The following is a 15,395-nucleotide window of genomic DNA, read 5'->3' as shown; positions in this document are numbered from 1 at the left end:
TGAACACTGAAATTTGAATTTCCTATGACTTCTCCCATGTCACAAAATATTATCCTTCTTTTGATTTTTTTCAGCCATTAAAAAATTTAAAAACCATTCTTCATGGTACAAAACAGGAGGCAATCCAGAGTTGGCTCACAGATATGCCAACCCCTGACCTAAACCAGGCCCTCCCTATAACCCTTATCTCTACTCCCTGAGGCAGATTTGGAACCAGCCCAACTTCCCAATAAACAAGATCTGTTCAAGTTGTTTTGCGTTTTGATCTCAGTGGGACATCATCATATAAAAATGGGGCAGATGGGACACACGCTTCAAAGAGAAGTCATTTCCCTGTTGGTGAGTGGTTGCCTGGGGACACACAAAGTCAAGTCAACCCCATGTATTGGTTGAGAGCACAGGCTCTGGAAACAGCCTGCCAGTGTAAATCCTGGGTCTGCAGGGTGCATATGGGCAGTTATTTAGTCTCCTTGTGCTGCTGTTTTCTCATCGATAACATGGGAATAATAATGGTACTTACCTGATAGGGTTATTATGAGGCTTAATTGAGTTGATAGATATTAAACACTTGGAACAATACTTGGCACAAGGTGAACTCAATAAATGTTAGCTTGCATTTTCAAATTAATTCGAAGAGGTCTTAGGAAGAGAATTGAAATAGGAGAAAAAAGGCCTAAGTTTTAGAGTTGGGCAGTTATACATTTGAATTTCAGTTTCACACATGATGCCTTTGAAACCTTTGCGTTAGCTATATATATTCGTGAACTTCTATATCCCCACCTGAAAGAGAGGAAAAACTAGTAACTATGCCATGGAGTTTTTGCAAGGATTAGATGACATGTCAAATGTGAAGTTCCTGGCATGCAGGAAGCCATCAAAAAATAGTCATTATTTTCCCAGGCCCTTTCCTTTGAGAAAAGAGAAAATAAAACCTAGGAGAGTTTATGGTGCAGGTATTGACTCAATCTATAAATAAGATATTTCTAAGAATGGTATTTTAAACTTTGTTTTCTCCCATTGATATTTCTTGTATTTTTTTAACCCAGATCATCCAAGAAGCTGAAGCCACTTACTAAAAAAGTCTATTTTTATGAGAAATCGATATGGCTGTTTGTTCCAAGAGTACAAGCAGTAAAGTTTAAATGAACTCAGAATCTAACATTTTAATGTGCATATATTGCAGCTATATTTAAGTCGAAGCTAAATGTGGTGTTCATTTACATTTTATGTAAGGCGTTAAACCTGACCTTTTAAATTCTATTAATTATAATAGTAAAAATAAGCATTTAGCTTATCTGACCAATGAAGCAAGAATTTCCATACACAGAACTTCCATTTCAATATAATGATATATGTGAATATGCTACATACCTCTTTTATAAGACTTAATTTTTGCCCAGATAAGTCACTTGATAGGTTTGTTGTGATTGCTTTCTGCCTGTGCTTATTAAAATGCTTGTGTCTCTTTGATGACAAAAAGTAAATTACTGATGTTTGTTTTTGTTGTGCCCAGTTGCTGTGACCCCTTACGGTTATGCGTCCAAGTTTGAGATCCACTTTGATGACAAGTTTGATGTGTCTTTCGGGAGAGAAGGCGAGACGTTGAGTCTAGGCTGCCGTGTAGTTATCACTCCTGAAATTAAACATTTCCAGCCGGAGATCCAGTGGTACCGAAATGGTGAGCCTTACTAATGAATTCTCACTAGGTTCTTATTTGCAGAAGGTCACAGCCCAGGCTTGGCCCCAGAGCATGAATGTCCATAAGACTGCAGTTCTCTTTATCAGAGCTGGCAGAATCTGAACGTTAAGAGGACATAACCTTTTGGATGTTACAAAAGCTTTTACACATGTATCAGAGTAGCAGAACTTTCGCAATATATTTGTGGAGATTATAATTTCTTATCACCAAGTAATATAGGGAAAGGATTACAAAAAATTGTATTCGCATTTTGCAAGGTGGATGTATATTCATTTTGTAAGTTAATTTTATTTGGTAAAACAAAGCGGAGTCCAGTGAAGTCCAATGGGACTATGGAGCAGGCCCATTGGTCCCCAGGCACGGTGGGTGGTGGTCAGCATGCTCACCATGCAGTTGGCCTGAACTTCAGTGCATGTGTGGGCACCGGGCAGTCTGGGCCATCCCAAGACCATGGCTGAGACCAGGACCTGGGCCCAGAGTGAAACCAGTCACGGCAGCAGCAGCAGCAGCAACATTGCTGGACGGCGTGGCCCAGGAGAGGAGGGGTCCCACGTGGGGCAGTGTGGGCACCCACCGTGGGAGCCGAGATTGCCCGTCCGCCCCCAGAATGCATATTTGTGGCATCTGCACAGATATGAGCTTCCTCGCCTGAGCACCGTGACACGAGCTGCCAGCAATCACGCAGTAAACTTTGTAAGATATTATAAAATAAAAGCATGTACATAGACATTGCAGTAAGGCACACAAGGCAGTTGGTATTCTTCAGAGTTTAGACTCTCTGGTTATGAAAACTGCCACAACATTGCAAAGCAAACATTCACAGGCTTGGAAATAAAAATTAAGTTTAAAGATTGTCACATTCAATGAAAAAACACTATTTTCATACAAAACTTTGGATGAAGCAGTTATTAACAAGAAAGATAATTTTGAAATTAAATTTTCCTCATAATCAAAGATACAGTGAGAGAATGCATAAACAGGCATTTGAATTATATACAAATCATGAAGTCATTTTCAGTTTCTTGTATGACCACAAGTTACAGGACATGTAAGAGAAAACATTAGGATGCAATTATGTAAATTTACATTTAAAATTAAATTCAGACTTACATGAAACTATTTGTATAAAGAGTTAAATCTTTTTAGAAAAAATTGTTCTTCAAAAATTGTCAGCTCTGATTCACTTTGTTATAAAGCAGAAACTAACACACCATTGTAAAGCAATTATACTCCAATAAAGATGTTTAAAAAAAAAAAAGAATCGTCAGCTCTAGAGTACTAAAATTTATATTTTGAAATAGTTTATCATAAGATTAACCCAATGTTAACTTTATAGCACCATAACCATATAATACTATAACGTATAAAGCTGTATATTACTATGATTATGTAATACTCCTAACAGCTGCATTAATAGTTGCATCAGCAGAAAGATCCTTCTTAAAATAAAAAAAATCAAAACTAATTTATGATCTTGCATTTGCAAAGAGTAACTGATGTTGCTTTCAGTTATATCAATTTAAAATGAAGTTACTAAAAATAACTGAATTTGCAGAAAAGTAAGTAAAAAATATCGTATTATCAATCAACGTATCACATTAATAAAGTATTATTTTTGTATGTAAAATTATGGCATGAAAATATTAGTTTTTGCAATTTGTATTACCCTATTATGTTTTATAAGTAATAAACTATTTTTAGAGGACAAAGCCTTATATTTTAGTACCTTGACTGTGTTTTTTTCCTCTGCTTTTTGAGCAAGGGGTCTTGTAATTTCATTTTGCACTGGGCCCTGCAGATTATGTATCTGGCCCTGGTCCCCTCACTTCTGCTCTAACATTTTAACCAATATAAACATGGCAGAATGACTCAAAGCCCTACAGACGTCCTCTAATATTCAGATAGCTTTCAATATAGAAGAAGAGGAATAAAGAGAGAGAGAGAGAGAGAGAGAGAATTGGGGGGAGGGAAGAGTGGAGGGGAAGGAGGAAGAAGAGAGTAATAGAGAAAGAAATCAGTTAATTTGCTTACTTTTGTTCCCCAGGGGCTCCTGTTTCTCCATCAAAATGGGTGCAAACACACTGGAGTGGAGATCGGGCAACACTAACATTTTCTCATCTCAACAAGGAAGATGAAGGTCTCTACACAATCCATGTACGAATGGGAGAATATTATGAGCAATACAGCGCTTACGTCTTTGTTCGAGGTAAGACCTAGCAAAAAGCAGAACATCTGAGAATATTTAAAACACCGAGGCCATGTCAATCTATCCAAACATATTTTTGGTAAAGATGAAAGAGCCAATGTAAAAATTTAACCCTGAAGGCACCAGTTGGAATGGAAGGTGACCAGTTTCCAGACTATGTTACTGTCACTAGTGTCAGTACTTTCCTCATCTTCAATGAGCCTCTAGAGCAGTGCTCTGTAGGTGTCTGAGTAGAGAGGCTAGGTCCTAGTGATGCAAAAAGCCGTCTCAGTTTGAAGAAGCTACAATAAAAGAGTGATGGGGACTCACTCTTGAATATCTATTTTGGAGAGCAAATTTATTACTTCATTCTAGGCCTTTTCTTTATAGCTTTAGTTTTAATGAACTAGGAAACAAGATGCTACAACTGAATCCTTAAGACAAACTATAACTGTTGGTTTTAGGAGTCTTTCTTTTTTCAGCGATGTCTCTAACAGGTCAGACATGTACAAGTGGGAATGTTATTTCTACATGAGATACTAGCACATCTGGAAGACGATGAACACTTCCAGGCCACAAAGGCAGTGCTCTGTGTTCTTTTACGTGGTGGTCAGTCAGGTGTGGCCACACGAGGAGACAGAGGAGGGGCTCAGGAAAAGAGTGTATTATACTCATAGGTGCTAGAGAACCACCCAGGGCCACATGGGGAAGCAAAGGCACTACTGGTTGGTCAGGAGGCAGAAGAGGCAGAGGGAGAGCTTAGACCGCAGTCTGTATTGGAGTTCCTGTGGAAAAGGCATGGCAGGGCGGGGTAAACAGTTCAGGATTGGCTGGTGTGAACAACTTCAGCAGACCCTAAGCTACAGGGGTCGTGCTTAGTTGTCTGGTCCCTGGTGCTGAGATGATTAAGGCAGAGGAATATTTCCTCCTGGGGTACACGGGTCAGATGGAGGAGGTGAGCTCTGGATGGGTTAAAATTGGCTAGCCCCCAGAGATGGGGGCAGAAAATCTCTCCCCACCCAGAAAGGCTTTTAAGATGTCAAAACGTCATAATATACAGAAAATAAACATAAACAATACAAGTAGACTTGCTAATTTTTTATCTCTTTTGCATTAAATAGAACCATAAACTCCTAGGTGTTTTGATGAGGGTGGAAATTTAGAGGTCATGTAGGTGTCCTTAACTGGGGTCCACAGACTCCCAAGGGGTCTGTGATTATAACTGTACTTCAGTATAATTAGTTTCTTTGGTAAGCTCGTGTATTTTATTTTATTTTATGCATTTAAAAACATTGTTCTGAGAAGGGCCCTCTAGGTTTTCTTTACCACTTTGCCAAAGGAGTCTAAGGCACACAAAAATGTTAGGATTCCCCTTAATTTTTTTTTATAAATTTATTTATTTACTTATTTATTTTTTATTTTTGGCTGCATTGGGTCTTCGTTGCTGCGCGCGGGCTTTCTCTAGTTTCAGTGAGTGGGGGCTACTCTTCATTGCAGTGCACGGGCTTCTCATTGCAGTCGATTCTCTTGTTGCAGAGCATGGGCTCTAGGCACGCGGGCTTCAGTAGTTGTGCCGCACAGCCTCAGTAGTTGTGGCGCACAGGCTTATTTGCTCTGCAGCATGTGGGATCTTCCCGGACCAGGGCTCAAACCCATGTCCCCTGCATTGGCAGGCAGGTTCTTAACCACTGTGCCACCAGGGAAATTCCTCCCCTTAATTTTAAGATGCAAAAACTAAAGCTCAGGAAAGCAACATGATTTACCAAAAGCCTCACAGTTAGAAGCAGAAGTGGGACTAGGATACAGGCCTTCTGATGGCTAACCCAGGATTTTAATTAGGGAATAGGTTAAGCTGCTGAAATGAAATTTTTTTAAAAAGTTTATTTCTGTCTTATGTCCATCAATCCAGAGGTAGGAAGGTGGTCCAGGTGGTTCTGCTCAACTCAGTTATTCCATCTGGCTCCCATCTATGTTGTTGCTCCACTGCCCCCGTGGTGCTGTCCTGTGTTCCCGTTCCAGCCTGTGGGAAGGGCAGAGATGCAGGGACGCACACATCACTTCTGCATGGTGAACACTCTACCACACATCCACAGGGAGGGAAGCTGGGCAACATGTTACCTGCAGAAGCTCAGGGGTTCTGGTACTAAAAGGAAACAGGAGAAATGGATACTGGGGAGAGACAGCAGTCTATATACCACACCAGTACTGAACAATAACAAATGATCATTGAATTCTGCCACGGATTCGCAACTGATAAAGATGCACGGATATCTATGCCAGCTGATAAATGGGGCAGACTTCCTCCTGCACAAAAGCATTTGGGAAAAGTTGGATCTTGTGAGGGGAAAAGAGGGGTAGCCCTCTGGGTCAGTTGCAGTAAAAATGGACACCCTGGAAGTTATCAGCAAGTATGTTTGTTTAAACAAAGCACCCAGATAGACCTGGCCAGATGATAACTGAAAGCAAACAGAGTCTTTGCCTCTGCTCTCAGTCTGACCTGAACCAAAGAGTATCTCTGGTGACTCAAGAAACACTTAAGTTATGCCTTGAGGATTCCCTTTGTGGACTTTTTCTGGGAACTCTGACACAGTCCAGGGTTTCCTCAGCAACATTTCTCAGTGCCCACATCCAGAGTCGTGGCTCTCTGCAGGTTGAGGCCAGACTTCAGATGACCAACCACAGACAGGGGGAAGGGATTGAAATTTATCATTAAGCCAGTTTTCATATCCACAAATAAGGGAAGATTCTAAAATGTATCAGATATTGATGTGAGAGGATTGAAAAGATTCATGGGGAAGACAAAATTGCAAAGACAAATTTCAGAAATCGAGTTGTGAATTTAACTTTTAGAAAAAGATTTCCCCTGTAAGTTTATTTTAAATGATATATTTTAGATTCTTTTAAAAAAATCTTTATTGAGATATAATTACACACCATAAGAGTCAACCATGCTAAGTGGACAGTGCTTTTCAGAATATTCAGAGCTGTGCACCCACCATCTACAATCCAGCTTAGTACATCCCCTTCACCCCAAAGAGACTTCTTGTGCCCCTTCCCCACTCCCATCCCCAGTCTAGCCCCCAGACAGCCACTAATCTACTCCCTGCCTCTATAAACTGTCTTTTCTGAACATTTCTGGATATGATATGTGATCTTCTACTTTTGTCTTTTTTCGTTGAGCCTATGTTTTGAGGTTTTTATGTTGGTACTTTGTTCCTTTTTATTGCTGACTAATATTGCACTGTATGGATATGCCTCATTTTGTGTGTCCATTCACCAGTTGATGGACAGTTGGATTGTTTCCACTCTCTGACTGTTATGAATAATGCTGCTATGAACATTTGTGTTCCTATTCATGGACCTAGGTTTTCACTTCTCTTGGGTAGATAGCTACAAGTGGAACTGCTGGGTCGTATGTTAACTTTGTGTTTAACTTTTTGAGAAACCGCCAAAGTGTTTTAAGTGACATTTTATGGTGCTTTTTATTTTAAACTTTGAGCTGCATGAGGCCATTTCAATGCATTTTTTAGAGCTCTGGTATTTTGCTGCTTAGAAAATAGCTTCTGAACCAGAATGATCAGTGTAGAAAGCACCATATGTCTGCAGAAACACATTCCAGAGCTGTACATATTTGGCCAGTTTTTTATTACATACATAATATGTGTTCTTTCTGAAAAACTAGATAATATAAATAAGAAAAAAAGAAAAGCCATCGTAAGTCTAACATCCAGAGATACCTGAAGTTATCATTTTATCACATATTCTTCTAGACTTTTATATATTCTTTCCTCCCCTTCCTACACACATGGCAGGGAGGAAAGAAAGATGATACAGTGATAAAGGATGGAATATAAATGTCATGAAAAAAGAATTACAAATGAAAAATAAATTATGAAAAAGTTTTCACTAGTAATCAAAGCAATAAAATTAATCTATCACACTGAAAAGATTTACAAGGTTTTAAAATCCACTGGGATGAAGGAATGGAGGGGCCAGCACTCCCACACATTGCTGGTGAGTGTAAATCGGTTTAGCTTTGCTCAGGGTGTTTTGCCACTATGTATCAATGGTGCGCATTTCCCAACGATTCTAGTTCTAGGAATTTAAGTGGACAAAGCTGAAAAAAATTTTTATTTGGGGGAAAATATGGAAGGAATCTAGATATCCACCAATGGGAACTGAAAATAAAGTATAATAAATATTCCATATAAACACACAAATACTGCACAGTAATGAAAACTAATGATGTATACTTACTAATATGAAAATATTTTTTGAAAACCCAGTTTACATGAAACTATATAGTCCAATCCCACTTTTATTTAAAAAACAATCACTTTTTTAAAAAATTGGAGTATAGTTGATTTACATTGTTGTGAAAAACAATTACTTTTGAGTTTATAAATATAGGGAAAAAATCTAGAAAAATCTAGGCAAATTCGTTAGTATTAGTAATCTCTGAGTTATGGAATTAAGAGGGATTCTAACATGTATTTTTTATTACATATATGTTACAAGAAGACACTACTTTTATAATAAAGATAAACAATAAAATTACTTACATTTTGATAAAAGTTATTAAATAGCCTGTGTCAGACGTCAGAATATAAAGAGTAGCAGGCTAATCTTTGGCCTAATTAATCAAAGATACAAAAAATTTGACTATTTGGAGGGTTGGGAGAAGGGCAGAGGCTAAGAAGAGGATTGACGTTGCCCAAGTGGGTACTGTGGGCCAGACGCTCTGTAGCAGCTGCTGGGAGCCAAGAGCACAAGTGTGAAGCAATACAGCATGGTATTTGGATTTGGCTTCCAGCAGCTGCTATACAGAACCGTGTTTTGAAAGATTGTCAAGTCCACATGGCAAATGGCATATTCCAAGCAATTTTATAGAAATGCTGAGAAATGGCTCCCTAAATGTCTGCTGTCTGCCAGACTCTGTTACATACAATGGATTTATCTATCAACACCAACGTTGCTGGTTGTTACATTATGGGCTTTTTGCTAAAAAGGGACATGGCTAGAGGTTGCCAGCTGTCCCCCTCGCACTTGAGCAGCTATTAGGTCTGTTAACTTCAGCATCTCCACCTCCATCCTAGCTCTGCTCCACCTTCACCATCAGCAGACCTTCTCCCCACCATCCAGTGCTCTGAAAGCCTAAAAGGAAAAAAGTTTCTCCCTACAAAAATGCCCATTTGCCGTTGTGTGGCATGCAGGAATTCTGCATTGTTTTAGGCATGATGATTTGGTTACACTCTCCTATAGCACTTATGCAGGAGATATTATCCTGCAGGTTCATGGGTTCATGCCGGTTCATGGGGCAAGAAACAGAATGTTCAAAACCAAACTGATTTAAGATCTTCACAGACAATGCACAGCCCTGTTAGCAAATGTTTCAGTAACTTATAAGAGTTACAGAAGAGTAGATCATAGGAAAAGAAAGTGTTTATTATTCAGTCAACAAGAGTGTTTTCGCTGGATGAGTGGCTCCTACATGTCTCAGCCTCCTCTCCTACTAATTCCGGTTGTTAAAGGGTTGACCAGATGTCAAGTGGAATTGGCAAATGTGGTTCCCCTCCCCTTGGGACTGTGACTCTTATCTTAATCATTTTCACTTAAAAGGCTACTATGGGGTTATTTTCATTCCCCTTCCTTTCCTCCTAAAAACACCCCTGTGTTACTAATTTATCTGTGCATACACTGCTGAGGGGACCCACTGTCAGAGGATCCCATTTCATGAACAGTCACTGAACTCTGTTTCTTGTATAGTCTTGGACTTTAACTAAACTCAGATAAACTAAGCTCAGATGTGGCTATTTCATCAGAGTTACTTTCTCAAGGATCTTCAGCTTGGGAACAAACATTTAATTAAAATGAATGTTTTTGTTTCTCTTCCAAAATGGTGGTCCCAGCGTAGGGATGGGCAAAGCTTCTTGGTTCTTCTTCTCTTGTGGATGTATCTAGAAGGTAACAGAAGGGGCTGTTTGTTCCCCTTTGGAGCCATTCATAGTTTCCGAGTAACACTGCCCAATAATTATCTTAAGAACAGACTTCCTGACATAACTTACGTCAGACTTTTCTGATAGCAGTCCTCAACATGTCCTTATTTATTTTCTTTTAGAACATTTTGGGCAGGCAAGGGCCATGAGGCAGAGGTCATGGGTCCTTTTCAGAGCCCTTCCTAGTGTAATGTTCCTTGTACTGATGGTGAAAAGCACACATTGTTATTTTGGTAAGCAAATTACAAAATTGAAGATTGCTCGACTGGGGCCAAAGAGATAGCCACTGCGGTGGTGTGGTAAGAAATGTCTGCACTAAGACCTTGGCCTTTGGGGCTGACAGAGCACATCTGAGAGGGTTAACAGGATCCTTCTGTATCCCCACAGATGCTGATGCAGAGATTGAAGGAGCCCCAGCCTCTCCCTTGGATGTGGTGTCCTTGGAGGCCAACAAAGATTATATCATCATCTCTTGGAAACAGCCGGCTGTGGATGGAGGGAGTCCTATTCTGGGATATTTTATTGATAAGTTAGTACTTAGTCTAACTTCAGTTAGAGTGATTTGGCCATAGAGACACATGCTTGATTTCTCCCACCATTTCTAGGTGAAGTGTTTTCTTTACTGGTCTCCTCTCCCTCTTTTCTCTGTGTCTCTGTCTCTGTCTGGTGTGTATGTATATATATATATGTATATACACATACCTACCTGTTTACCTAAATTCCAAAGATAATCCTTGAATTGTACTACCAACCCAAGTCACTAATTTGGTGAGAATATTATGAATTTGTTCACCTAATAGAGGCCACTTCAGAAATGAAATAGCTGGTATTCAATATGCTTAATGTCCATATTATTAGTATGTCAGTAATTTAAGAATATTAAGTAATTTAAAGAATAGTACTCTAAGAATACTAAGAAAATCTCATTTATATCACAGGATTCAAGTTTGACAAAGAAATAACAAATATCCGTAGTATTAAACTGTTTTATCTACAAATCGTCGCTGTTTACATTCTCCAAAACTTAGAGGCTTTATATTTATAGTAAATGGGTCTTACATATGAATTATCCAGCGAGCTTGGCCAATTTAGAAACAAATTTAGATTATTGACCTAAATACATTATTGTCTGACTTAGTTTCTTTTCAGATAGTTGCTCCAATTCTCTTCCATTTTTGAGTAATAAACCCTGACTGTAAAAACCACTAGGGGCAGATAATCTATGCCGCTGTAGTATGACAGGTTTGTACCAAGGTGGATTCAACCTTAATATTTATAGCAGTAAGTAAGTATATGCCTACTGGGCTCAGTACCAACCAGAGAAATATTTATAATAGATTATACTTTATTTAACTGTACACTAAATGTTTCCAAGTTATTTCATCATTGAATAATGATGAACTGTGAAGTTTTAGATATATTCTTTAAAAAAATATGCATCTGTATTTTAATTAAAAACATAACTATCTACCTTTGTAAAAGTATCCCTCTATGTAAATGCACCGTTTTTTACAAATCTAGTAAGATTCTTTTTTTTTTGAATTTTATTTTATTTATTTTTTATACAGCAGGTTCTTATTAGTTCTCTATTTTGTACATATTAGTGTATATATGTCAATCCCAATCTCCCAATTCATCCCAACACCACCACCCACCCCACCATTTTCCCCCTTTGGTGTCCATATGTTTGTTCTCTGCATCTGTGTCTCTATTTATGCCCTGAAAACTGGTTCATCTGTACCATTTTTCTAGGTTCCACATATATGTGTTAATATACGGTATTTGTTTTTCCCTTTCTGACTTACTTCACTCTGTATGACAGTCTCTAGATCCATCCACGTCTCTACAAATGACCCAATTTTGTTCCTATTTATGGCTGAGTAATATTCCAATGTATATATGTACCACATCTTCTTTATTCATTCATCTGTCGATGGGCATTTAGGTTGCTTCTATGACCTGGCTATTGTAAATAGGGCTACAGTGAACATTGGGGTGCATGTGTCTTTTTGAATTATGGTTTTCTCTGGGTATACGCCCAGTAGTGGGATTGCTGGGTCATATGATAATGATATTTTTCGTTTTTTAAGGAACCTCCATACTGTTCTCCATAGTGGCTGTATCAATTTACATTCCCACCAACAGCACAAGAGGGTTCCCTTTTCTCCACACCCTCTCCAGCATTTGTTATTTGTAGATTTTCTGATGATGCCCATTCTAACTAGTGTGAGGTGATACCTCATTGTAGTTTTGATGTGCATTTCTCTAATAATTAGTGATGTTGAGCAGCTTTTCATGTGCTTCTTGGCCATCTGTATGTCTTCTTTGGAGAAATGTCTGTTTAGGACTTCTGCCCATTTTTGGATTGGGTTGTTTGTTTTTTTAATATTGAGCTGTATGAGCTGTTTATAGATTTTGGAGATTAACCCTTTGTCCGTTGATTCGTTTGCAAATATTTTCTCCCATTCTGAGGGTTGTCTTTTCGTCTTGTTTGTAGTTTCCTTTGCTTTGCAGAAGCTTTTAAGTTTCATTAAGTCCCATTTGTTTATTTTTGTTTTTATTTCCATTTCTCTAGGAGGTGGGTCAAAAAGGATCTTGTTGTTATTTATGTCATACAGTGTTCTGCCTATGTTTTCCTCTAAGAGTTTGATAGTGTCTGGTCTTACATTTAGGTCTTTAATCCATTTTGAGTTTACTTTTGTGTATGGTGTTAGGGAGTGTTCTAATTTCATTCTTTTACATGTAGCTGTCCAGTTTTCCCAGCACCACTTATTGAAGAGGCTGTCTTTTCTCCATTGTATATTCCTGCCTCCTTTATCAAAGATAAGATGACCATATGTGTGTGGGTTTATCTCTGGGCTTTCTAACCTGTTCCATTGATCTATATTTCTGTTTTTGTGCCAGTACCATATTGTCTTGATTACTGTAGCTTTGTGGTATAGTCTGAAGTCAGGGAGTCTGATTCCTCCAGCTCTGTTTTTTTCTGTTTTGTCCATCACGCTCTCTTCCTTAGGTGTGAGGTGGGCACAGACAGCTGGTCTCAGTGCAATGACACACCTGTGAAGTTTGCTCGTTTCCCAGTCACTGGATTGATAGAAGGTCGTTCTTACATATTCCGAGTTCGAGCTGTGAACAAAACTGGAATAGGTCTCCCCTCTCGTGTTTCCGAGCCTGTGGCTGCTCTGGATCCAGCTGAGAAAGCTAGACTTAAAAGTAAGCGTTTTTCATTTTTCAGGATCATCTTGAATTTTTTTATATGCCTGAAATAGATCCTATTGCAAGGTTATTTCTCTACCCTCCACTAGAGGGAGAAGAGAATAAGAAATCCTTTACTGATCAGAAAAATCCAGGGGAAAAAAAGACAAAAACAAAAAAGTATTTGTTTTTTGACTCATCTGTTCACTAAGGGCTTTATTTTATGTTATTTTTATTTGATTCAGAAAAGTTTGCCTTATTTGACTGAGTTACAGGCATTGTGTTTGAAATGAAATATGAAAACCAAAAGGCTGGAGAGCTTTTTTTTCATTTTATTAGCACAGTTCAAATATACTTTTCTTTCTGGTTCATTTTCTTAAAATTGTAAGGTAGTTTTCTTAATCTTGAATTTATCCCTTAGAGCATTAATACTCAACACTGTGAATTTCTTTATGTCAAAGGAAAAACACATTTACGACACATCGTGTCTGGTCTGTACACGGGTTTCTGTGTTAGAGTCAAAAATAATCTTTTCATATATTTAGCCTCCAAGTCTCAATGTCAAAATTGTGGTACATGGGACTTCCCTGGTGGCGCAGTGGTTGAGAATCTGCCTGCTAATGCAGGGGACACGGGTTCGAGTCCTGATCTGGGAAGATCCCACATGCCGCGGAGCAACTAGGCCCGTGAGCCACAACTACTGAGCCTGCGCGTCTGGAGCCTGTGCTCTGCAACAAGAGAGGCCGCGATAGTGAGAGGCCCGTGCACCACGATGAAGAGTGGCCCCCGCTTACCCCAACTAGAGAAAGCCCTCGCACAGAAACGAAGACCCAACACAGCAAAAATAAATAAAATAAATTAATAAACTCCTACCCCCAACATCTTCTTTTAAAAAAAAAAATTGTGGTACATGAATTATGCTCTGCATTTGTTTCATAGGAACCAATACAGCATCCTTAATAATAGGGACCTTAAAGTGGCATTAAAAGAATTGTTGGAATTTCACATTTCAGTCTATACCAGATTTCTCAACCTTGGCCCTATTGACATTTTAGGCCAGGTAATTCTATGTTGTAGGGGGCTGTCCTGTGCATTGTAAGATGTTTAGCAGCATCCCTGGCCTCTACTCGCTAGATGCCTATGGTCCCCCCACCCCCTCCTCCCCCCCTCCCCCCCAACCCCCATCATGACAATCAAAATTGTCTCCAGACATTATCACATGTCCCTGGGGGGCAAAATCACCCTAGTTGAGGACTACTGGTCTATGCCATTTATAACATTTTCAGTGTTATTCTTGACCTTAAGTACATGTAGTGGCATCATAAAAATCTAAGTAAAATAATGTCACCTTCTCTCTGGAGACTTTTCTAATCAGGCTCCCTGATTACTCTCCAATCACTTTTCACCCACTGTCCAACTTCTCTCCCTGCTTCCTAATTCCATCTCATACTTTCATTTACTCCTCTTTAATAAATGTCAATGAAAGTAAGATTTGTTGGGATTGAAAATGAATTATCTTGCTTATCACCTTTCTGTTTTTGCACACACTCTGGTGAAAAGTCCCTCACTTGAAGCAGGAGTTGAATCATTCTCTCTTTCTGATGTCTTTCTGATATCACAGAAATGAATTTCCTCTTTAACTTTATACTGCCTGTCTCACTCATTTTCCTTACTCGGGATCTAAACTGCTTTCCTTTGTAAATAACACTTTCAAAATTAATGGAAAGAAATCTCTTTCGTTGAGCTTTACTGCAGGATCAGCGCCCCTCTCCCCTTTCATCTTCATTATGACATAAATAACAGCCCGGCTTACAATTGTTCCTGAAAGGTTTCTCCCAATTAAATGCTATCTCTCAAGAAGGGTGAGAGAGCCTATGTGTTTCAGGAGATACATGGGGAACAGTGTATGAACACAGGCTGTTTACCTCGCCTGTGTCAGTACAGTTCCGGAAACGTGGAATCTAGCAGATTGTGAGTTGTTTGAGAACAGAGACTATGCCCCTCTCCCCAAAATACCACGTGCGTGCTTGATAAGACTCACTAAGAAGGACATAAGTAAACTAGTAACAAACCCATTTGGGACTAATCTGGCCAGTTTACCAATTTCTCAGTGCAGCTGAACTGCATTTGTGAATGTTTCTGATTTTTGTATTTATCTCTGTCAGGTCGCCCTTCAGCACCCTGGACTGGACAGATCATTGTCACTGAGGAGGAACCGACAGGTAAAAACCACGTTTTCCCCAGATAGTATTGCCAGTGCTCTGCTATGCAGTTTGGCTTTTGTTATGAGGCTACAGTGTATATTATTTAAGTGTCTGGA

General features: G+C 39.1%; 1 protein-coding gene across 1 annotated transcript in view; it reads left to right on the top strand.

Annotated features, from left to right (window-relative positions):
- MYOM1 (myomesin 1) overlaps positions 1-15,395 on the top strand; it is a 141,658-nt gene that overhangs the window by 46,022 nt on the left and 80,241 nt on the right. The window contains exons 9-13 of the mRNA XM_060121828.1: positions 1,514-1,678; positions 3,744-3,905; positions 10,268-10,409; positions 12,894-13,093; positions 15,241-15,297. Of these exons, the coding sequence (XP_059977811.1) occupies positions 1,514-1,678; positions 3,744-3,905; positions 10,268-10,409; positions 12,894-13,093; positions 15,241-15,297 (726 nt within the window). The remainder of the gene's footprint in view (positions 1-1,513; positions 1,679-3,743; positions 3,906-10,267; positions 10,410-12,893; positions 13,094-15,240; positions 15,298-15,395) is intronic.

The sequence above is a fragment of the Lagenorhynchus albirostris genome, chromosome 14 (genome assembly GCF_949774975.1).
Source record: "Lagenorhynchus albirostris chromosome 14, mLagAlb1.1, whole genome shotgun sequence".
NCBI lineage: Eukaryota > Metazoa > Chordata > Mammalia > Artiodactyla > Delphinidae > Lagenorhynchus > Lagenorhynchus albirostris.
The sequence above is the reverse complement of the archived record's forward strand: the minus strand, read 5'-3'. Positions and strand labels throughout refer to the sequence as shown.